At 45.3% G+C, this 25,908-nt stretch overlaps 1 protein-coding gene across 1 annotated transcript; it reads left to right on the top strand.

Annotated features, from left to right (window-relative positions):
- Positions 1 to 757: 757 nt before the first annotated feature.
- Positions 758 to 25,908, top strand: pof1b (POF1B actin binding protein). The gene is made up of 14 exons (XM_080013537.1): positions 758 to 1,220; positions 7,619 to 7,702; positions 15,518 to 15,628; positions 17,085 to 17,281; positions 19,951 to 19,984; positions 20,327 to 20,407; positions 20,596 to 20,688; positions 20,795 to 20,908; positions 22,386 to 22,538; positions 23,049 to 23,171; positions 23,276 to 23,407; positions 24,247 to 24,317; positions 24,412 to 24,526; positions 24,915 to 25,908. Exons 1-14 carry the CDS (start codon positions 828 to 830, stop codon positions 24,933 to 24,935), a joined length of 1,722 nt encoding a protein of 573 aa, XP_079869663.1. The 5' UTR covers positions 758 to 827; the 3' UTR covers positions 24,936 to 25,908.

Below are 25,908 nucleotides of genomic sequence, written 5' to 3'. Positions count from 1 at the left end.
TTCGTAAAAAAAGAAGAAGAAGAAGAAGGAAAGGATATCAAAGTCATCGCGTCAAAGAGAGACGCAGACACGAAACAAGAGAGAAATCAAGACTAAATAGGCCAAAACAAGTTGAAATAAACAGAGAGAAAGGCAGTGGGTTTTTTTTTTTTTTTTTTTTGTGTCCAGGGGGGGAATATTGTACTTACAGGTATCACTGTAAGAATATAAATACTAATACAACCCACTAAGTAATCCAGTGCATTTGCTTGGATGACATAGATGATCTCAGATTTGAAGAAAAAAAGATATGTATTTAAACGTTGCCGTTAAAATCGATATATTTTTTTGCATACACAATTATTTGTTTTATAATTAAAAAAAACACACACACACACACACACATGCAGTATATATATACAGTATATATATATATATATATATATTTTGTGTGTGTGTATTTTATTTGAAATACATTATTTGTAACTATAGTTTTCCCCCAGCTCTCTCTCTCTCTCTCTCTCCAGGTGGGGCTCCTCCCTCCCGCCCTCCTACTGTTCTTCACTCTAGGAAGTGGAACTCCGTCTCTGTCCTGCTGTCTCTCCGCCTCCTGCTGTCTCTCCGCCTCCTGCTGTCTCCCCGCCTCCTGCTGTCTCCCCGCCTCCTGCTGTCTCCCCGCCTCCTCCAACTCTGCACGGAAAACTTGTTGCACCTTCCCCCCCGCCCCCCAAACACCGACTTCCCTTCGGCCCGTGCGACTTTCCACCGACTTCAAAACACCGCCCGAGCCTTTCAATCTCCGGACTCGAATCCCCCGGGGGGTTGGACCTCCTCTCCACGGTGCAGGGATGTCGGTCCCGGTGGGTCATACCCAGAACCAGACCCAGACCACCTACCGGACCATCAGCGTCTCGTCGGAACCGACGGCGATGGGAGTCGGCGGCACGGTGATCTCCGGCCAGCAGCTGTCCCACTTGCCGTACAGCTTCGACGGCGGGTCGCATGGGACCTACGACTCGGTCCGGTACCTGGTCCCGGTGTCGCAGGCCATGCAGCACCAGCAGTCCTACTTCATGATGCCGCAGGTGATGCCGCAGATGGTGTCGCAGGTGATGCCGCAGATGGTGTCGCAGGTGATGCCGCAGACGGTGTCCCCCGTTTACCTGCAGAGCCTGCCGCGGATCAGCGTTAGCAGCCAGGAGGACTGTGACGTCGTTACCCGACAGCACAACGTCATAGAGGTGAGGTCGCACACCTTTCGCTCCCCTTAACCCCCATATTTTTTTTACATCCAATACGATAACCCTAACCCCGTAATGTACAATGAACCAAAAAACAAACAAACAATAAAAAATGAACCTAAATGAGTAAATAAACCTAGGACTGAAGTGTAATGGCAGAAACACACCACTTTCTCCTGACTTTTAAAGAACTCTGAAGTCTAAAGTCTTGGCTTTCTATGGACAGCGTCACACATTTAAAGACTTGTTTCCATCCCAGTTTTGCGCACACTGTAGAATTCTATCAGTCCATCATCTGGGGATGGCTGCATCATGTATGTGTGTGTGTGTGTGTGTATTTATATATATGTATTGATATATATATATGTGTATATGTGTGTGTATAAGTGTATATATGTGTATGTATGTATATACAGTATATGTATGTATGTATGTATGTGTATATATATATATATATATATATATATATATATATATATATATACATATATATATATTTATCTGTGTGTGTGTATGTATGTATGTATGTATGTATGTATGTATGTATGTATGTATGTATGTATATTTGTATTTCCCAGTATCAGAGATGTCCCTTTCCTCTCTATTCTCAGTTTCATGGCCAGTCTTCATGATCCTTCTGCTGCAATGCGTAGTCATCGGGTTTCTTGTGTTTTAAAAATAACACTAAGAGATGTAGTCGGGCCGACATTTTGCAACATTTGGGTAGCTTGGAGGTGTTTGCTGTAGTCAGTGGTGTAGAAGGGATGTGCAGCTATGCAGAGTATGCACCTCCGGCCGTGTGTGTCGCACCGCCAGCCTGATCTCCTGTACTTCCAGGTTCCTTCTGAGAAAGGAACTCTACTACAGTGTTTACACCTTCCTTCAGCTACGTCACTTTTTACAAGGGAAATAGTCGCACAGCGGTACTCACAAACTATTCATTCATAGCGAATAAATCTTTTAAGTGAGTCGGGTGTGACTCCGGCAAAAGAGTGAATCTTCTACTCACAAGTAATTCCTGAACTTATTTAAAGGCCAAAAAAGGTCTTTGCCCCGGGAGTAAATAGCAGCCTAAAGCATAATCAGTCTGCTAGTCCGGGCACGAGGCTCAGTGTAAACCCAGATCCGACACTGCCGAACGAACAACCGTGTTCTCGAAACAGTAATAAAACGGTTCACCTTGTACATTGAGTCCTGAACACACAGGGCTGTACTGCCCTGTCACGCACGCTGTCTTTAAGCCTCTGTGCAGCGCCACACTGAAACCAATCACCGGATGAGAATTAAAAACTACACAGACACGTCCTTCGGCCTGACTGTTACATACGGTTTAAAAAAAAAACAACCCTTCTTTTTTTTTTCTTTCCATCTCCACGACAGTTCCAATTTGGCGGCGAAGTTGACATTCCAGGGCTCAACAAATGGTTGCCAGGCTGGCAACCAGGCATCAGCTTTTGGTTGCCAGAACTGAAAATATGGTTTCTTTAGTCACCTTATATTTTGAGTAATTATGATACTATGCAGTTATACACCGATCAGCCACAACATTAAAACCACCACTAATAGCCACTAATATTGTGTAGACCCCCCTCGTGCCGCAGAAACATCTGTGACCCGTGGGGGCATGGACTCCACCAGACCTCTGAAGGTGTCCTTTGGTATCTGGCACCAAGACGTTAGCAGCAGATCCTTGAATCCTTGAAGTCCTGGAAGTTACGAGGTGGGGCCCCCAAGGATCAAGGCTTGTTGTTCCAGCACATCCCACAGATGCTCCATCGGATCGGACCCTAACCCCCGCCCATCCACATGACGTAGAAGAAAACGTGATTCATCAGACCGGGCCACCTTCTTCCACTGCTCCATGGTCCAGTTCTGACGCTCACGTGCCTGTTGTAGGTGCCTTCAGAGGTGGACAGGGGTGGGCTGGACTTTACTCCCCACATGCATCAGTAAGCCTTCCGCGTCATTGACCCTGTCGCCGGTTCACCGGTCGTCCTTCCTTGGAGCACTCTTGGTAGGTAGTAACCACTGCATACCGGTAACACCCCACAAGACCTGTCGTTTTGGAGATGCCCTGACTCAGTCGTCTAGCATCATAACGTGGTCCTTGTCAAAGTGGCTCAGATCCTGACGCTGCTTCCAACACATCAACTTCAACAACTGACTGTTCACTTGCTGCCTGATACATCCCACCTCTTGACAGGTGCCATTGGAACCAGATGATCAATGTTATTCATTTCACCTGTCACTGGTTTTAATGTTGTGGCTGATAAATTTATGTCAGCTTAATAATGGAAATGTGCGATAAAAGAACGTTTAAAAGCTTTATGACAGTAACCGGACAAAACTCTTTGTAGTTTGTGTTTTGTCCGATACTTTACAGAGTTTGAATCTTCATAGGGGAGGAAAGTCAAGACAGACAAGGGCTGTAATAACACTAACTCCGGTCTCACTCAGCCTGTGTCTCCGTCTCTCTGTCACACCCAAATGTATATGCTCACACACAGACAATAAGAAACCCAACGGTCCTGTTTTTCCCCCTCATTATTCACAATAGTCAATTCTAATTTTCATCTTTCCATTTAAAAGAAGTTTTCCACCAGATGAGGTCTGAGCCATGCTCATCATTAATGCTGTCTGTCTTCAATGATAAGAACTGGTTACGGCTATATGTTGACAAAGTTGACCAAACTGACTAGAAAAACAACTTAAACTAAAGACATTTCCTGTATATTTTTATTTCATTTTGTTTAGGTTTGTAAGCACACAATATCGTTACAGTTAGCTTTCGTTTTTTCCGTCTAGTTTTAACTAAAATTAAAACTAGACTTTACTTTTTAGTCTTAGTTATCTGTACAGGGACGCAAACAGATGTATGGTGAACAAAGGTCTTAAATATACTTATTGTGATAGCCAACATTTTTCCGAGTTCCAATGAACGCATCCCTTTCAACAGGCATCGCAGTTCTCCGAGCCCGGGTACACAGCATCGCTTAAGAGCACTTTCAACCGGACACTGGACCCGTGCCCCTGTCTTAGTTCCAACGTAATATCATAAATAATTAAAATAAAAAAGCTAATATAAACAAACTATTTGGATTGGTTTGGACGATTCGAACCGGTCCCAAAAATTAGCATGAAAAAAGCAACATTCTCCAAAAAGCGAGTGATTTGCATTCCCGGCTGTAATAACCTGCTCTACTGCCGTCCACTGGTGCCTGTGCATACGTGCAGCGTCCTGGTTCCGACTGTAACAGCAATATTTAAATATCACCAATGCAGCAAATTTATTTAGTTTCGGTGCAAGTTTTGCGATTTGCTGTCCGTATCTTTTATGGCAAAAAGTGGTTGCCAAAAGGGGGCAACCAGAGGCCACAAAATGGTTGCCAATTGACTCAATCTGGTTGCAAAAGGGCAACCGTTACTGTCGAGCCCTCCGTAGGATCCAAAGGTCCAGGCTCAGATCCAGTTACTAATCTTTTTTGTTTTTTTTGTTTTTTTTCTTCAATATATTCACTTTTGAAAACCTACACCTGTTTGTTTGTGAAGGTAAAGTGTGGAGCTTGTGAAGCCTCCTTTACATACAGTTCAAATGAATTGCTTTTTGGAATACGTTTCAATTTAACAGATTTTTTTTAAATATGTTTTTCTCTTTTAATAACAAGTACCGTGTGATTGACTACATGTAACCTTACACATTATACCAACAACAACAACAATGAGAAAAAAGAGCTGTGGTATCTGAATCAATATCGTTATCGGCGCATTACTGTACGTATCGGAAACTGATCGGAACTGAAAAACAGTGGATCAGTGCATCTCTCCTCTGAAAGTGAGAACTATTAGTAGTGATATGACTTTTTTTTTTTTTTTTTTTTTGGAGATTCAGCTCTTCACGAGTCACTCGGTAAAAAGAGTCGCTGGGTTTGCCAGGCCCTCGGTGTCTTTCGTTTCGGTCGGTTTCAGTCGCGCGGCCGGCGAGGGAGGACCTCTAGAACGACGAATGAGAGTCAGAAGAGTCGGTTTGGCTGGAGCGGTGAATGGAATTTTTCACAAGAATCGTGGAATTGGTGGAATGAAAAGTGCCTTCACGGCTTTTTGCCTCGTACTTTATATTTAGTTCGGGAATTATTTTCAGTTTTCACTCTTTGTCGCAGTGACTCCAGACTCACTATTTCTAAGCAATAATAATAATAATAATAATAATAATAATAATGACAATCACAGTTCGACATGTTTCTAGAGTCGTCATTTTCTGTTGCAAGGCCGAAGTCCGCTGCCTCAAACCGTCACCCAAAACAAAACAAAAGTGTCATTGTCAGCCTTTCCTCTGTATTGACTGTACACCGTCCGGTGGGATTAAAGACACCCGTCTGTTATTCTGACTGTTGGACTCCCTGCAAGCACCTGCACGTCCAGCGGCAAACGATCCGAGCAGCCGTGATTCACTGCGCGGCTTGTTGACGTGGGCAAAAAGAATGTCCAGCGGCCCCGGGTGGAGCGCCACGCCCCGCGCCGGGACGGAGTTTCGGCGTGGCTCCCGTGTTTGGTTAAGGGCTGGATGAGGTGCGAGCTGTCAGGTTTTGAAACGAGGCTGGAAAGCAGCAGCAGAACTGAAAGTTCTTTCAGACATGACACCAATCAAGCGTTGCTGTCATGTAAGGATTTGATTTGTGATAGAGATACTGCCAGGGCTTTGGGGTTTGGATTGAGCTGGTGGTGCTGTGGGTAAAGACAACAAATACCAAAAGAGTGGAGGGACTTGTTTTTTTGCTTTGCTTTGCTTTGGTGTTTTTTTTTTTGTTTTTTTTAAACATCATAGTACAATGATGGTGTACAGGACTGTGGCATTAGTTGGGGGAAGCGGGTGTGTTATTCAAGGCTTTTAAAAATAAATAAATAAATAAATAAATAAAAGGTCCTCTACGCTCAGCCACGGCGCAGCGGTTGTGAGCGGTCTACCGTTCCGATTGCGCTTCTCCTCGCGACAAAACCGAGGTATCCGAGATGCGGGGCGATCTTTTGTCATTACGTCGGCCGCCTCTTTATCGTCACGTGATCTATCTGTCTGACCCCGTCCACATCTACCACCCGTGGTTGCGCGTCGGCAAATCCACCCTTTTCCCGGCGAGTTCGTGCCCGGCGTGAGTGCGAATGTGCAGTGAGGCGGAGGCTGATAGGGAACCGATCCAAACGCCGGTGGCGTCATTATTCCTTCACAGAGTGCAATCGTGGCAAAGGCCCGAGGTTTGCTAGTTGACGACTACACAACAATACTACAGTACATTGAATGAAGTACTTTGATGCGTACACCAACATCATGCACTCATCATGTCTGTTTGGGTATCACATCTGATAATTAGCGCGCGGATAAAATGTAGATCCTATGAACAATATAGAGTCCTGTAACCCAGTGGTTCGCAGCATACGGCCCGGGGACCCCCAGGGGGTCCTTCGAGGGGTTTTAGGGGGTCCCCGGCAAAATTATTACAAGTTGAAGGTTCACTTCCAAGAAGTTGGCACCGTTAAAGAATTTTCCAATTTCCAATCATGACTGTTGAGATCACTGTTATTTTCACTGTTACCTCCCCAACTGGAGCATAAACACTAAATCATATGTAACAACTAGAATCTGATCAGATTGGGATTAAACCAGAGATTTGAATCTGATCAAACTGAGGGTCCTTAAAGCTGTCTCTATGTAATTTGATCAAATCAATCTGAATCAAAAAATTGAGATTTCTATGGGGAAAGGATATTAAGTGCTACAAAACATTATCAATAAATGTTTATAACGTATATACAATATATATTACTCATTTATTTTCTGAAAAATAACATAAAGTAATGTTTTCTATTGATATACTGATCAAAAAAGAAACACACTCCATTGATTCAAAAGTCTTTGCCACTAGTTTTAAATTGGACTTATCGCTATCTCCAGTAGCTTTTGAGTTTATTTTGTGTATTTCGATTGGTCTGAGCGCTGCGGGTCCTTGATGTGGAAAAAGAATCACTGTTGTTACCAAACGGCGAAAGGGGGCCCAATGATCCACGTCCATCCCCGAAGCCCAAAGCGCCTGAAAACCGCTTCAATCTCCCTTTGAAGAAGTGACGGCAGGTTTTCAGATCTAACGATGTGATTTAATCTGATTTGATCATAATCCAATTTGATGGAGTCGTAATCCGATTCGATCGCATGTCATGTGAATTCCGATTTCATCACGATCAAATCTGACTTTGTATAATCTATTCGTCTGATCTGATCATATTCCAATGTGATTTAGATCTCATGTGCTCAGCATCGCATTTGATCTGATTTGGTTTGATGTCGTCGTCAGCAGCTCTGGTCTTAATCCCTTCCTTCCGTCTCCTCCCTGATCCCTTCCTCCTCGCAGAGCGTCAGTGGCAGATCGTCTGTGTTCAGTCACTTGTCCAGCCCCATCAAGAGTCCAGAGCCCAGCGCAGAGGAGGTGATGCACGTGCACGCACACACACACGCACACACACACACACACACACACACACACACACACACACACACACACACACACTCACAAACACACATTACATGCTGTCATTTAAGTAAAGAAAGTAAATGGGGATAGAGACCCTAATACAATAGATAGTACGTGTAGTAGTTGTAGTAGTTGTAGTCGTACTGGGAATGGTATGTATAGTAGTAGTAATTCAGGTACTCGTAGTACTGGTAGGAGTACTTGTGGCCCCTGGATGGAGCCCTGAGGGACTCCAGTGTTAAGTGTGCAAGGTGTGTACAGGGATCCTCTACTTGGTAGTAGTAGTTGACGTAATACTTGGAGTGGTGGTAGTATTGGTAGTAGTAGTAGTACTGGTAGTAGTACTTGTAGTAGTAGTAGTACTGGTAGTAGTACTGGTAGTAGTACTTAGGCTCCTCTCCATGAGACTTGGAACGAGCGACTGGCCAAGTATGATGTAATCCAGGAGTACCCAGATCTTGTAATTATTTCTTTACTTTTTACTTTAATTACTTGCACACACACACACACACACACACAGACACACACACACACACACACACTACAAACTCATTGTGTACATACCTGTGGCATTAGTAAAACCCTGGTAGGAAGGATTTTAGTTTGATTTGGTGCCCTCTTGCTGGGACGGAGTGTGTGCATGACGGGAATAATTCCTATCATACACACTCACATATGCACACACACACACACACACACACACAAACACACACACACACACACACACACACACACACACTCATGCATTTTCAAATTTTATGGAGTTTTGCTTCACTGTGTGTTTTAATATGTTCTGTTTCTGTTTTCTTGTATTGTTGCTTGTTTGTGTTGCACTGACTTAAGAAGTACAATGTTTTCCAGTTGTTTCAGTGATCTGCACAATGTGCATTACTATCACAGGAAGTGATGTCATAAGACTATTTTTTTCATTGGCTGGTTAAAAGAAATCAGCTTCTTTTCTTTGACTTGCAATTTTTTAAACATTCCTGCAATTCCACTGTAAAGTAAACAGAAAGAACACATAAAACACATGAAAGCCCAATTAAAACGCATAAGAAAAACACATAAAAAGAGTAAAACTGCAAAACAACCCCACGTCAAACAAAAAAACCCAAAAGGTTCTGAGGACCTTTTGATCACAACAAAATAGAAAAACATTTTATCAATATAAAATAGGAATAAAATAAAATGTACTGTGTACATACATATATATATATATATATATATATATATATATATATATAAAATAAAGTCTGATGTGTGCTGTGAGCCACGCCCGTCATTCCTGGGAAAAAGGAAACACAAATGCGCTCTGATTGTGGGCCGACACCCTGCGTTCCTACCAACGGCTAAGCGGGGGCGGGGCTTCATTTCCCACAATCCTTTGCGGCAGGGCCGCTTGGCTCCCGTGCTGTTGCGTCATATCTGCAGTTTCTTTGGTCTTATAACACTTTGAACTCAGGTATTTAGTTTCGAATTTTACATTTGTTTTTTCATTTAGTTTTTTTTGTTTTTACGCAAAGTAACGGACTGCAACCATAAGATAGTTTTATTGTGTGTTGTTGTAACATTTTTCTAGCTTTATTATCATTGCCTGGTTTCTATCCATCTGTCTGTCTGTCTTTATCTATCCATCCATCCATCCATCTATCATCTGTCTATCTGTCTGCCGTCTATCATATATCTATCTATCTGTCTGTCTGTCTGTCTGTCTGTCTGTCTATCCATCCGTCTATCTATCTAGTTATCTATCGTTCTATCTTTATTGAGTATTCTGATTCGTACTGTCGTTCAATATTTCGATTTCGAACACATTTCCCTTTTACTTCGCTACGTTTCTGATCTGAATAAATACAAGTAAGGGTCGAGTCTCTGGTCATACTGTGACATCCAAAATAACAAAATAAAACACATTTGTATGTCATATAAGACAGAACATCAAACACTTAATTATTTTCGGAAAATTTTAGAAAGTAAAAAAGGGTTAAAAGCCGATTTTTCTTTAAAGAAATGAAATGAAATCATCCCAGTGGAGTTGGTGTTCATGGTATTTCTATTTACTTTCGACTGAACTCTGCAGTAGCATTTAAATGTTTGACTTCAGGAGGACCTGAGGTATCTTCACTTTGTCTCGCCTAAGGACTCAAGGACTCTTGAAGCACTTACCCAGGATGGGGGAGGTTGGGAGGGGTGGGGGGGTGGGGGTGTATAACAAAAGACTGGTTGTTTAAAATGGAGCCGGGGCGGGGGGAATGGTTTTAATGGTTTTTACTCTGAAAGCTATTTGTCCAAAGTGAAATAAAGTGTCTGAGAAGCTCGGGTTCCCAAACTGGGGTCCGTGGCCCCCAAGAGGGCTCCTTGCAGCAGGGAGGAGGAGGGGTTATGTTATGTTAATTTGTTGTCTCTTTTATTTAATATTTTTAAATATATCTTAGACATATTATGTATGTATCTGTATCTGTATCTATATATATATATCTATATATATATATATATATATATATATATATATATATATATATATATATATATATATATACACTCTCAACCAAACTAATGACGTCAGACATTTTAAAGTTAAATGTTACTGTGAGGGGGATAAACATATACACACACACACACACACACACACACACACACATACACATACATGGCCTTAATCCACAGAAAAGTGTGAGTTTATCTCGTGTTTCTCACTCTGCTGTGGAATGACACTTGACGCCATCTTGCTTTTCTGACCAAGTTGACACATTCCACACGAATAATGATGTCATCGCTCGGCGCTCGTTGCCACGGTGACGCCGAGCGGGTCTCGGCAGGCTGCAGGTTCAGAATTTAACTTCCACCTTAATCCGTCAATGATTAGGTTTTATTGAGTTCAACCTTTATATCATATTAAACCATAATGATGTACCAATGTACCATAATGTGTCATATTAGAAGAAGAAGAAGAATCTTTAATTGTCACGCAACACACCACACTACAACACATGCACACACACACACACACACACACACACACACATGCACACGCTTTGGGTGGTGGCCGGGGAAATGTGGCATTTAACCCCTCCTGGCTTGTCCTTCCTCCGGGGGGGCAGCCTGGATTGATTTTATTGTTGGATTCATCACTATAAAGATACGATAATAATAAGATATCAAATTGCACCCATTTTTAGAGAATGATGTATTGTTTTTTAATGCATGCATAATAATTATTTTAATTCGTTTTCTGTTTTCATGACGACCAAGGGACTGTGTAGGAGAAATGAGAGTGTATTGGTTTCTGACCTGATAAATCATATTCATTTTTAACCCTGTGATCTGTATATTATTATTTTTTTAATCCGATAATCTGTAATCCCGTAATTGGTGTTTAATCCTATGATCTGCATTTACATTTGAATCCCATCAAAACATACCGTTCAACCTCAGCGAACCCTACGCAGTGAAAGAATCTCCGGCGTTAAAGTAAATCATTATGCTGCTGAGGACATTATCACTGCGACCAGAGAATGTGAGGAATCCGTAATCACAGGGCGGCGAACCATCCAGCCAGGAGGCGTGGCCTAACGCCGATTTTCGCGTGGCCTAGCAACAAGGGGGCGTGGTCTAACGCTGAGCCTCGCAGATGGCTTGTTTTTTCCATTGTGTAATTTTGCGGATGTGAATAGAAAATGTGTATACATTATTATTACTTTTTTATTTATAATAGTTGATCTTGAACTATCGTCGAATCTATCCGCAGTTTTGATTTTGCAACACAAGAGAGGTAGAATGTTAATTTAACAACCAAATCATTGCTCTCTCACTCTCTCTCTCTCTCTCTCTCTCTCTCTCTCTCTCTCTCTCTCTCTCTCTCTCTCTCATGAGAGGCTTGGACGTAAGGGACCGTTTAAGTTTTAGTAATTGCCTGTTGGAGCATGCAGACGCTCCCTAACCCTGCCTGGCTGCTGGGGAACACCTTCTAATCCTCCCTCTGTTCCCTAGAAGTGTTGATAATTGCCGCATGCACACGGACTCACAGACACACAGACACACACACACACACACACACACACACACACACACACACACACACTCCTCCCATTGTGTGATGTTGTATCCTGAAACAATATTGTGTGTGTGTGTGTGCGTGTGTGTGCGTACGTGTTTTGACTCTGGTCCAACACACACCTGTTAGATCGAAGTAGTGTTGGTGGAAGCAGGTTTCCAGTTTCTCTTCCATTCTTTGGTTTAATTTTGAGATTAAGTGGTTTAAGGGTAATGATGGGATGGAGAGAGAGAGCGATACTAAAGTCAAAACACAAAAAGCCATTGGTGCAGTTTTTTGACTGAGGCTCAAAAGATCGTAACAGGCACAAACACAGTGTGAAAGTATAAAATATAAATATCTGTACTTTTTCTTACACTACATTCCTAACAGTTTGATAAGGATTCATATTTGTAAATAACTTTAACACAACCTATATAATTGTATTAAATTGTAGTCAGGATCTGCATGAGGTACAGTAGTATTTAGTATTTTTACAGGCCAGGTTATACCAGGGCACTGGATATGACAAGTTCTTTTAACACTTAAAGTACTTTTAACAGCTACCACCTCTCTAAATTGTGCCAGTGTAGTACTTTCACAAGAGCAATTGTGTGTTTATAGCGGAATTTGCACTTGTCCTTCGGTAAAATTTTCCGTGTGAGCTATAAGCGGGTGTGATTCTGTGTGAATCCTGCCTTTCACCGTGTGAGTTCGGCTAAAAGCCACGCGGGGGGGAAAAGCAACAAAAAACACAGTCGCACTTCAAAATAGAATTTGTTTACGTCTTGCATTATTGACTTTTGAACCCCCCGTCCAGTGCTTGTACTTGTGGCGTCACGCAGCCTCCGCCCTCCGGGGGGCGTGGCTTGCCGTGTGCTACATGCTGCGGCTGGTAAACTGGTTGGAGCAGTCCCGGGGTTACCACAGATGAAAGTATTTACTCCCCCCCCGCCCCCTCCGCCGCCCCTTTCACTCCTGGAACGACAGGAATTTCCCCACGGTGTCCACGCCCTGAGGGGGAAGGAGGCCGAGGGCAGCGACCCGCAGCAAGGCTGGGTGGGGAAAAATGCCAAATGTACAACACAGACACATAGAAAAGAAACACATAATAAATAGGCACATAATACATGGCCAAATATTCAAAAATAGACAACAAAAATACAGATTATAAAAAGGTTGGAGAAATAGAATCGTACGGAAGCTGTAGCTGTATGGAGATAAGATGGAATGGTGAGAACCAGCCCTGATACAGTTTGTACGGTTGTTTGCCGTTGTTGTTGTCATGGTGACGCTGTCTGACTCTACTGCGTTCCCTTTGTGGTTGGAGGGTGAAGTGCTGAGGAATGTCAGCGATGTGTAGTAAACACAGAGTAAACTCTCTTCAAGCGAACTGATTTTAAAGCGTCGTTCCTGGGAAACGCCGGGTGACTTTTTGGACGCGGTGAGAAAAAGTCACTCTACGACAGGGAATAGAACCGCAAACCCTGGCGGCGTGAGAGTCTTTCGGAATCAGTGCCTTGCTTTCGGTAGTAGAACCCCTAATCCTGCCAGTGCTAGTGCCTTACTTTGTGGAATAGAACCCCCAGCCTGGGTGGTGCTTGTGCCTTGCTCTAGGGGAGCCATTCCCAAACTTAAGAATGCGGCGGTAATTAAAGACTTAATTACAAAATTTAAAATGACCTCTCGCGTTATAGAACAGAATGTAATAGAACCCCCTACCCTGGTGGTGTTAGTGCCTTGCTTGAGGGAATAGAACCCCCAACCCTGGTGGTGTTAGTACCTTGCTTGAGGGAATAGAACCACCAACCCTGGCGGTGTTAGTGCCTGGCTTGAGGGAATGCAACCCCCCAACCCTGGTGGTGTTATTGTCTTGCTCTAGGGAATAGAACTTCCAACCTTCGGGGCATTAGTGCCTTGCTTTAGGGAATAGAACCCCCAACTCTGGTGGTGTTAGTACCTTGCTTGAGGGAATAGAACCCCCAACCCTGGCGGTGTTAGTGCCTTGCTTGAGGGAATAGAACCCCCGACTCTGGCGGTGTTAGTGCCTTGCCCTCGGGAATAGAACCCCCACCCTGGGAGTGTGTCCATGTAGCGAGTGAGCCGGGCAACATGGAGGTTCTCCCTACCACGACAAGCCCACGAAAAGAGGCTGTAGTTTACAGCAGCACCACACCCGCTACTGGTCTGAGAGCAGGAAGAGTAGAAAACCCAAAGGTCACCATCCCTCCGTCTCCAATCTCTTATCTCTCTTTACGGTCACTTTACAGAGAGCCAGGCTGAGTCATTTTTCGTCTGGACGAGACAAATGACTGCATCATAACAAACAGTTTTCTTGTCCTCTTATCTATTTATTTTTTAATGATTCAGGAGTCTGGAGTCCCTCCGGCAAAGGAGTTCATATTCGACGCGCAAACTGCGAGAACGGTTACAGAGCTAAGCTGAGGTCCGAGGCGCCTGCCGTCCGCCATATTGAACACGACTGATTTACTCTCTGCATTCCGCCCAAAGAAATTGGTTCGACAAAATCCCGTGATTCTTCCAAAAAGAAAGAATCCGACCCCTCGGCGCTCCTGATCAAGCCTCGCTTTCAGAGTGAAACTGGTTTCCGTTTCATCCGGGAGCTGAAGAATTGGAATAATTGGTGCAGTTTTGATAAGAGCTAGTTTCCCGTGGAAAATCACTGAGCAACAAGGATCCGGTTGTTTTTAATGAGAGAGAGAGAGAGAGAGAGAGAGAGAGGGAGAGGGGGAGAGCCCTGCACTGTGCACAAAATTCCTCACAGGTGCATGCGCCTCCCGTGCACACTGCACATTTACATTCCAATTTACAGGAGCGGCCTCAGGGGGAAAAAAAACAAAAAACATGCAGTGACTGGAAGGTTTCATTTACACTGGGAGCAGCTACTGGCGGATGCTGGGAGCCTCGCCAACACAACCGCAGTCTGAAAGTATCGGAACCATAAGTAGTGTTTGGGTCAGCTGGTGTAAACATACGGCGAGCGAGCGAGGGAGGGAGGGAGGGAGGGAGGACTCCCCGAACGACGGACGACGGACGGCGCCGACGCCGACGCCGGTCTCGTCTATCAGATTGAAACCGGTTTCATAAACTGGATCGGATCGGAGGTTTCGCCCGAAAAACGCAAACGCCTCGGCGTCCAGATCAGATAACCGCCGAGGCCGAAAACCTCCCGCGAGCCCTGCGGTCTCATTCGGTTCAAAGAGTGAAAGTGAGGTAGAATTAAATCGCCAAACCGGTGTAATCGACATTTTCTCAATATACATTACAGACTACATTTCACTGCTGTTGAGAGTTTTCCCGGCCGGGGTGAGCCCTCCAGCTGGCGCAGTGAAAATGTCTCAAATCCCCTCCGTGAAATAATGAAAACTATCGGTTGTGTTGCAAAATCAAAACGGCGAGGCTGCACCAATTCCTCAGTTCCAGACAGAATAGCGACATGTTTTTTTTTTTTTGGGGGGGGGATTTGCTTCTTGACAGTTCACTCGCTCAAGCCCCTTTCCCACGTGGAATGCGTAACATTGCTGGATGATAAACATCCGGCAAAGGCGGTAGGGAGTCACCCCCACACTGGCCTCCTTTACGGAAATGTTCTGTACGGAGTCTGTTCCCACATAGATGACTGCTACGGACACTTTCCAGCCAGGATCCCGGGAGAGGCGTCTGAAGTGACGCGAGACCAGGCGACGGAATCTGTTTCGCTTTTTATCGCGTGCCTCCACCTTCAGGCCGGCGCTTCGCTCCCCGTCTCCCCTCCCGGGCCGCCTCGGTTCCCTGCGCTGATGGAGAGGGGGGCGGAGCCCTCGTCCCCCGGACGCAATGACCCCGTTGCGCCCAAGGTTATTAAATCAGCGTGATAATTTTTCCACCTGTCCCACACCCTCCTCCATGGCCGAGGGAGGACTCCGCCCCCCCCCGAACCATGGACGAGAGTCACGGGAGTCGAGTTGTGAGCGGAATTTTCACCAGAATAATCGAAGCTCCGTGACAATTATTTAGCTATGCGGGGTGTCAAGATGTAAATCAGTCGCGTTCATTATGAAATATGTTAAGTGCTTTGACCTCTTTTTGCCTTCTTGATGTGGCAGAAAAAAAAACAAAAAGGGAGGCTGGGAAACACCGGTGTCTGTTGGCGGGACATTGAAGGCAGGGAAATGCTCTCAATTATTTTTCCGCCAAAATTTTGGGTCAGTTAGAAAGATTGGGCTCCAATCGCTCCACGCCGCGGTGTGCCGCCTCAGTTCACGGCTGCTCTCCCCGTCCCTCCGAGGGGATTACAGACGATAGTTGAGTGGCATTTGTTTTCAGAAGCGCCTTCAGAAGAACAGATTAACAACACGGCTCGGATCCCAGGTGCATCATGGGAATCTGGCCTGCGGTGGTTTTTGGGTGTTTGAGGGATGGATGTTTGTAGAGGGAGGCTCTTCCCACGAGAAGAACGCCACTTGTGGCTTGTACACGACGCACATGCCAAGGAAATTATTATCTTAATTTTTAGAGATTATTAAGAACCAACCTCTTCTCTACCGATACTGAAATGTTGCGTTTCAGAATCAGTGTATTCGGCCAGGTACTTTTCCTCACAGACAATTAGAATAATAACAGTTGAATAGTCTGTGGGGGGGAAAAAAAAAACAACAGAAAAAAAAAAAAGAATAAAATATCCAAATATACAGATTGTCAAATATAAAAAAAATGCCCGACACTGACTTTTAGAAGTATTTGCCAACCATGCATCAGCTGTCAGTTGCCCAGACTGACAAAATGGTTGCCGAATTTTTATCATTTTATAATTGAGTGATAATGATCCCGTATGATATTAATAATAGATATTTCAATAGTCTCGCCTTTTTCACCATTTTTTTACAGAACTAATTTTCCTCGACGGAAGTTTACAAATAGACCACAGAAGATGGTTGCTATTGGCCCTAATCTGGTTGCCTCAGGGGCAACCGTTATCGTCGGACCATGAGGGCATGGGATGGCCAATCCAATCAGTCTGGTTGACTCCACAATGATGTAAAAGGTTTGGGTTATAAATAAAGATTACCAGAGTATTCCATTGAGGACTGAAAAGCCATATCAGTGGCTGCAAATGTTCCAAATCTGGTTGCCTCTGCGGCAACTTGGCAACCGCTGTTGTGGAGCTGTGAGGGTATGGAATGGGATGAGTGCCATCATCTCTAATCGGTGCTGTTGCCCCTTCAGGTGGTGGAAGATGAGGAGGAGGAGGAGGAGGAGGAGGAGGAGGAGCTGGAGCTCAACGAGGTGGAGATCGTCACCACCATCGAGCAGAAGCCGGCGGAGCGGGTGGAGGGGCGGGTGCAGAAGGTGTCCAGGGTGGAGGTGCAGCGGGAGGTGAGGGAGACTCTTCCTCCTCCTCAGACGAAGATGGACACGCGCTTCTTCGGCGAGCTGCTGGCCGAGGTCTACAGGAAGAACTGTGACATCCACAGCTGCATCGCCGAGCACGTGGCTAAGATCGGCGGCAGGTACGACTTACATGTCGATCGATTAGTCGTTCGTTCAGGAAGGAATCAACATCCTGTGTGAACAGCGAGGACTGGGCGATATATATCTTTATAATACCAATAGCGTTATATGGGACTAGATATCATAATATTGCGATATAGTTAAATATAGTCTCTCAGGGGCGTTACAGTAAAGTAATGCATAACATTAACATAATCTATTACAGTAAAGTAATGCATAACATTAACATAATCTATTACAGTAAAGTAATGCATAACATTAACATAATCTATTACAGTAAAGTAATGCATAGCATGAAAGTTATCTATTACGGTCAAATAATGCATAACATTAACGCAATTCCCTGAGCTTCATAGACTGTTATAGATGTTCTAATCAATGCCCATTATAGCCACATTAATAATGATCGGTTCCCAGGTATTTCTTGTGTAAATATTTTGTGAAAGCCCCAATAGTCATAACCCAAAATATTATCCGATTATTGATCAATCTGGGCTGTTAATGTTAACGCATAAAATACAATGGTAGCTTGTTAATGGTGGAATTACCATTAAATACATTTTGGTAAAGATTATTTTGTGTTTCTGTTCTCAGTATTGCAGTGATGAAACTCGATGCTTTTCAAATACAAAATTATTATTTTTTTGTGTCAAATTTCTTTCAAGTAAGAATTGCAATTAAGCACGATTAACTGATTGATTGTGATTAATTATTTTAATCGTTTGACAACCCTAGTGGAAATATCTTAGGAAAAAAACAATAGTCATCCCAAAAAAAACAAATTATCTGCATCATGGTATAAGTCAAAATATATTTTGATATTGTGATTTAAATATATTTGATTTAGTTAATATTGCCCAAAGGAGTAATTCTGTAAAACAAAAAGTTGCCCAGGGCAACCAGCAAACTTTTCTATTTGACAAATGACAAAGTAAGGAATAGTGGTCGACCGATTGATTGGTCGCCGATATTTGCGCATTTTGAGATAATCGACATCGGCCGCTGACTGCGCTCACTGTGCTGATAAATAATAAATGTCTGCAGACTGGTGTTGCCAAAAATCTAGATTTTTCTATACATATCGATTCTGAATATTTGAAACAGCTTCAATACTCCTTTTCCACACTATGGATATACCGGTAGCAGCTGCTTCCTCGCTCTCTCTTCTCTCCCACAGCGACACACACCGCTGCTGCCCACATAGCCCCGCCTCCTCTCACCAACTTGCTGTCTTCACTCGTCTCACGTACTCCCGTTTGTTATGTTGTTACTCATTAGAGATGGCAAGTGCAGAGCCTCCACGACCACTTTTGAAAGAAAGCAGCAGCTGTTTGGAAGTACTTTTGCAATTGAGGCAAAATACAAACCAAACTCAGAGAATTGGAGCGTTTGGAGTGTTTTTCATGTGTTTTTAACTTTAGATCTACTTTTTTTGTGCGTTTCCTAACATGTGTGAAACATTTTTTTTTTTTTAAACACAACCCAGTCCTTCAGCTTAGCTCAATTTTTTGATTATCTGTGGACATTAATTTAACATACATTAACATACATGATACATTTCAATAAATAAGTGCACTGCAGAGACAATGCAGATAATTGCATAAGGATTAAATAAATGTTCATAAAAGTTCAGCAATAAAATAAACCCAAAAATTAACACTAAGCAATTAAAATAAATGTAACAATAAATAAAAAAATAAAATAAACACAAAAATGTGCAATATACCATGAACACAATAATGAAAATTAATTACTAAAATTAACCTTAAAATGAACAATTAACAATATAAATAAACAAGAAAAAACCAAACAGATAATCAATAAAATGCCCCCCCACCCAAAAAAAACCCCATAAAATCAAGAAATAGCAAAAAATTATTGAGGATACAAAATGATCCTCAATAAAATACACAAGAAATGAGAAAAAATTGCAATATTCAATAAATTAATTACTCTGCATGTTCAGCGCACAATTGGTTTGGACGGTGATAACTTGGAGTTGTTAGTGTACAGCCACAGGGTGTCGTCATGGTGACAGACGCTGCAGCTTTTTGTGGTAACACGAGGATCGTGTGTGCGTGTGTGCGTGTGTGCGTGCGTGCGTGCGTGCGTGCGTGCGTGCGTGGTTTGTGAGTTGCTACTTTAGTTACTAGTACCGTAAAGTTAGTACTACTTTACTCCTTCTACTAAGTAACTACTTCAAGTAACTACTTTAATTTCTAGTTATTTAGACTGTCTGTCTATCGTTGTGTGTGTGTGGTCGTTTGTCCACTCTGACTTGACCTCTGACCTCTTTGTTTTCTTTGACAGCAGCCCTGACTGATTCACCAAACACACACACACACACACACACACACACACACCCACACACCCCTGCATATTTAAATAACCACGCATACACACATTGTGTGGACGCAGAGTTGCCATGGGAAGAGACTGTTTCCGTTTTTCCATCAGAACGTCACGTCTTATTGGTTGAAGCAGCACTATGTAACTTTTGGTACTGACGGTCAGCGTAGCATCAAAATGTTTCTGCAGCTCTTATGTCAAGGTAGAAAAGTGACACAGCGTGGCTCTCACCGTATTAGAACACAAACATCTCTCTCTCCTCCCTTCCTCCAGAGTGCGGCGGAACGTTCTCATTGTGTTTCTCTTTCCTGTCTCGCAGGAAGCACCGGCTGGACTCCAGCAACGACTACAAGGTAAGCAGCGCGACAGCGCCCTCCCCCGCCGGTCCCGCTGGTCAGGTGTATTTAATGGAGGGGGGCTTTCATCCCGTCCGTCGTGACGTTCTGCGGGGACAGTCAAGTCGGGAGTCTGAACCGCTGCACAACAGCCTCAAAGGAAACCCGAAGCGGTCAAAAATAAATAAATAAAAAATCATCACCTTGAATTTTACTGTGTGTGTGTGTGTGTGTGTGTGTGTGTGTGTGTGTGTGTGTGTGTGTGTGTGTGTGTGTGTGTGTGTGTGTGTGTGTGTGTGTGTGTGTGTGTGTGTGTGTGTGTGTGTGTGTGTGTGTGTGTGTGTGTGTGTGTGCGCACAGCTGGAGAAGGAGGAGGTGGAGTCTCTGATTCCCAGAGGAGCGTCAGAACTTACCAAACAGCAGATCAGATACCTCCTGCAGGTGAGACTCACTCTTCATTCCCGTCAAATCTGCCCTTTACTCCGGTGTCGAATCCGAGGTTTATCCGGGCGCGCGATGCGCCATTTAGTCCCGCCGGCCCCTCCGCATTCGATTCAGTCCGAGGCAGAATAACGAAAACGCGAGACTAATTTCTCTTTTTTAATTTTCCCTTTCCCCTCGCGCCTCAGACCCGTCTGACGGCGGATAAGAGCATGCGCCTGCTGCTGTCCACGTTCAGCAGCTTGAGGGAAGAGCTCATCCACATGTCGGACGACCTGCGGGTGAGGGGCGAGCCGCAACGAAAGCGACATACGACGCGATTTTACTCTCATTTTCTGCCGGGGTTATTCACCTCTCTCCCCACCTCCCCTGTGTCTCTCGCCCAAGCGCCTGGAGGGCGAGAAGGAGTCCCTGGAGAGGGATCTGAGCTTCAAGGCCGACCAGGCTCAGCAGTACGATAGCCTCCTCGAGGCCGTCAGGGAGAACAACAGGCAGCTGCAGGTCAGCGTCTTTTGAGCTTTGATGTGTTTAAATTACTCACCGTTAAAAAATAACAGACGTGCCAAACGCTAACATGCTTAAAAATTGGCAATGTAACAAAAAATGAAATATACAATAAACCTAAAATAAGTTAGAAAAAAAAACATATTGGTAATAGAACAATATAAGTACAAAATAAAATACAAATTTGCGATATATAATTAACCTAAAAATAGCAAAAAAAATATAAAGTTGTGCATTTTACAATGAACCTGAAAGATAAACAATAAACAAGAAAGAAATGGCAATAAACAGTAAACTGTGTGTGTATTAATGTTTGTGTGTGCTTTTTAAAGAGGACCGATTATACTCCTTTTCACTCAGTTAATATATGGTCTCTGAGGTCCCCAAAACATGTTTTAAAAGTTTTTTGCTGAAAATACCACTCATGCATTGGAGCCATTCTAAAATGCGTCCAATCCACCCTGCCTGAAGGGGCCGTTTCAGTGGGAGGAGCCACCCTCCTGAGGCCCCTAGTTCTGTGAGCCAATGATGTTTGAGTATGACTTGCGGGTTCTGTTGTATTTACTCTGTTAACTTTGACTGATTTCGCTTTCAGTTTTTCCGAACAAATTTGAAGCGAGAAATTAGCAATCCAGTTGCTGAATCTTCACCCATATTAGATCTAAAAGACCTTAAAAGTTAGTCCAGACTCTTGCCGCGGTGGTGGTGCCACTGTGGGATACGCCGGGGCTTGGGGCTTTTTTGTTTCAGTCAATTACGGAAACGTCGGAAAATAAAATTTACTAAACAAAATATATACATCTATGGTCTTGTTTGGAGAAACAGAGCGGATCGGGCACCGCAGCCTCCAGTACAGTCAACCTAGCGTGGTCACGCACACACAGAAAGAAACACACAGCAAATACTTACATTTCTCTCGTCTGGTCTTAAAGATTTGTGCTGGTCTATAAGCCAACAACAGAGCACCGGCCATGCTTAGCACTGAGCTTCGATGCTCCAGCTCGCGCTCCAGCCGTGGGTGGAGTTACTCAGATTGGGGGGGGTGGGCGGTACTAATTCGAACGTGTCTCGACTCGACGTCGGAGTGAGACACAAACCCGAACAGCCTGTTGAATCACATGTTTTCTGAAATAGGGACCCCACAAAAAACAGACTGGGTCGTCTTATTTCAGAGTTTGTGTGTTAGTAGGCCCATCAGAGACCCAAATGTAAGTGCACAAGCACTGAAAAAGTGACTTTTGCATAATAGGTCCCATTTAATATATATATGTATGCTATATACAGTATATATATATGTGTGTGTGTTTATATATGTGTGTATATATGTGTGTGTGTGTGTATATATGTGTGTGTGTGTGTGTGTGTGTGTGTGTGTGTGTGTGTGTGTGTGTGTGTGTGTGTGTGTGTGTGTGTGTGTGTGTGTGTGTGTGTGTGTGTGTGTGTGTGTGTCTTTTAATGTATGTGTTGTATTCAGGTGTCCCTGAAGACGACGGGCTCCTCACAGCGCTCCCTGGAGGCTCAGCTGCTGAGCAGCAGGAGCAGCGACTCCGAGCGGGACTTCAGGCTGAAGGAGCTGGAGAGCCAGCAGAGGGCGCTAGAGCAGGAGAACGACCTGCTGCGGCAGAAGGTGGGCGCAGGAAGTGCACGCAGGAAGTACACACCAAATAGTGCACTCAGGAAGTATACCGCAGGGAGTAGCGCACCAGAATGTGCCACCACAGGAAGAATGCACAGGAAGAACGCTACAGGCAGTGCCACACACGGTAGTACTGTCACAGCCACCAAGTGACCCTGGTTAAGTTGAAGTCCCATGCAGCTGGAGGGTGGCGCCCTCAGGTGTTTGGGAGCAGCCATCACCTCCGACGCCTTGGCAGGGAGCTCCGCTTGAGTTTGTCTTCCAAATCTTATTTGGATGCCTCCCAGGATGCATCATGGAATCTGATGAATGATTAATAAGATAAAAAGTTCTGCGGGGTAAACGCTGTCGTTTGTCTCATCGACGGATGAGTCACACAGGACTAGTTTTAACAGCAGGTCGGGAAAACGAGCGACTCGCGTACGATTTGTCCGCCGCGAACTGATCCCTGCCCCCGCTCCGTTTGTTCTCACCCTTCTCCGCCCCCCCCTCCGCCCCCAGCTGGCAGGGCAGGGCAGCAGCAGTGCGTCGCTGCAGGTGAAGACGGAGGAGCTGTCTCGCCGCTTCCGGGAGGAGCTGAGCGCTCTGCAGCAGGAGAAGGAGCGAGAGCTGCAGGGTCTCAGGGTGAGGCACTCCGCTCTGTGTGTTCAGTCCATTTACACTTTATTGACGGGTAAATGTCAGTGAGGTCACCAGCATCAACGCCTCCGCCCCGCTCCGCCCCCCAGACCCAGCTGACCAGGTTCCAGACGGAGCACAGCACGGAGCGTTCCTCCTCCGATCGCTCGCAGCAGCTCAGGATCACGGAGCTGTCCTCCACGTTGGAACAGCGGCAGAAGACCATCAGGCACCTGGAGCAGGTCCGTGCACGCACATGCACACGCACGCACACGCGCACACACACACACACACACAGGGCTGCTAAAAATCCCTCGGATTCAAATGTCAGGTCAAAAAGGACGTCATCAGTAAACAACTTTATTTATTATTCTTATATATAGAATAATATTCTAATATGTATTAATTCCTGAACATTTCATTGTATTTGTTATAGTCATTTATTTTATGATCATTCATTCAATTATATTTGACGTTGTAAAATCTATGGGCATATGTTTCAAAAAGGAAGCAGGAAAATCATAATGTGCATTCTATGGTGAAAATTGCTGCAGCAGCTGCATTTTGCCAAGAGTATTAAGGACTTCAACCGCTGTTTGTTTATCAATATTTTTGGTCGGGGGACCAGTCACACGGGAGTGTAAATCAGGATCGGGACAGTTTATTTTCCCCTCTTATGTTTCCCCACGAAAAACCTTGAATCGACCCCTCTGACCTTGTGAGGCTACGTCTGCCCTTGTGAGGCCTGATCTGACCACGTGAGACCCTTGTGAGACCTTGTGGGACCACGTCTGGCTTTGTGGGGCCTCGATTGACCTTGTGGGGCCTCGTCTGACCTTTTGGGGCCACATTTGACGTTGTGAGGCCTCGTGTCTAAACTTGTGAGGCCACGTCTGACCCTGTGAGGCCTCGTCTCGGACCTTGTGGGGCCACGTCTGACCTTGTGAGGCCTCGTCTGACCTTGTGAGGCCTCGTCTGACCTTGTGGGGCCTCGTGTCTGACCTTGTGGGGCCTCGTCTGACCTTGTGGGGCCTCGTGTCTGACCTTGTGAGGCCCGGTCTCTCCCTTGTCCGACCCGCAGGAGATCCAGAAGCTGAGGCTGGAGATGAGCGACACCTCCCGCAACGTCACCAAGACCGTCATCACCAAAAAGTACAAGCCCCGCCTCCCTTTTTATCGCCCAGAATCCCCCCCCCCCCGAAATGCGAGTCCCCACGGCTAACGGTGTCTCCGCGGCCGTGTCCAGGTACAGGAACCAGTACCCCATCCTGGGACTGCTGGGCGACGACTACCTGATGACGTCTCCCATCAAGGAGGCCAAAACCATCGTCATCGAGAAGTCCGGAGGGATCATCAAACAGGTGAAAAAGAGAGAAGAGAACCCCTTTCCGAAATCCGCACGAAAAAAAAGGGGGACCCGAGGGGGGAATGATGCGCGAATTTGGACTGCGGCGGGCAAACGGGGCGCGGTCAAGCACCGGCTGCGGACGACGTCCGCAGCCGGTGCTTGACCGCGCCCCGTTTGCCCGCCGCATAGACGTTCCCCCTTCCATCTCTCCCGCCGTGGCCTCTCCGTGGCGCCTCTCCGAGTTGAAAACCGGGCGGGGCGGTCGCCCGTGGCAACAGTCGCCGTTCCAAAACAGCCGACCGCGTTTGGGCTTTCGTCGGCCGCCCGTCTCTCTCTCCAAGCGTCTTCTGTTGGGCGACGCCGCGCGCTGACCCGCCTTCTTCTGTTTGTTTTCAAAACAGGAAATCATTACCACCCCCTAAAGACACACACTGCTTCTCTCCGACAGGAATGAACCGACCAGCGCAAGATCCACACCTCCTCGCCTCACCTCCCTCCCTCCCCTTGCATGCCTCCCCCACCCTCCCCCCCTCGCCTTGTCCTCAGGGCTTCCAGGTCCGGTGGTTCGACCCCCCACCCCTCCCCGCCCCTAAATTCGGTGCGCGCCGCGGTTCCGGCCCAGCGGGAAACGCCCGCGTGCTAAGTTGGCGCGCTAAGTTGTTTCGCTAACACACAATTTCGGCCCCTCCCTAACTGTCGCCAGCGCGCACGCAGCCGCTCCTGCTACGAGCTAGCGCGTGCCGCCGCCGCCAGCCAGCCCTGGGGACAACCGCGCGTCACTAGCGTGATAACCCTGCATGTAAATATTCCTGTAGACGTCTGCCGTGCCCCTGTGAATGTTTTGGCGGGAAAATGAAAGAGCATGTTTTTTTATTTTTTTGCGGGGGGGGGGGGGGGGTTGTTTCCCGGTTGTAAGTTACCCCGTTTACTATGATCAGATTCGGTAGCGCCTTTGCTAAGGTTTTAGTTTTTTGTCTTTAGGTGTTCAGAAGTGCTGGGTACCGAGTGTACACTGAGCGAGGGTAGATAATCATGAATACTAACCATTATTATTGGACGTGAGAGTCTTGGGACTCGATTCTCCAGCAGCATTTAAAGGAGAGCTGGTATTTATTTTTTTTTAATCCAGATTTTTCAATCATTGGGAGCGATTGGAGTCGGAATATTTTTAATTGATCCAGTTCAGGGAATGTGAAGCGGACGTCGGCTCCTATTTGGGGGATAACTCTCTTTTTTTTTTCCAGAGTTTAAAAGACGGCTCGGGAGTGTCGTCGGGCGGGAAAACCGCCGCAGTTAATCGCGCGGAAAGACCTCTCGCGCAAAACCTTTGTGTACTTTGGCCGCTCCTCTGCGCAGCTCGACGGGGTCGGCGGCGACGCGTAGCGACCGTCAAAA

Source organism: Zeus faber (assembly GCF_960531495.2).
Source record: "Zeus faber genome assembly, chromosome: 14".
NCBI lineage: Eukaryota > Metazoa > Chordata > Actinopteri > Zeiformes > Zeidae > Zeus > Zeus faber.
Note: the sequence above shows the minus strand (reverse complement) of the source record. Positions and strands in the feature narration are given on the sequence as shown.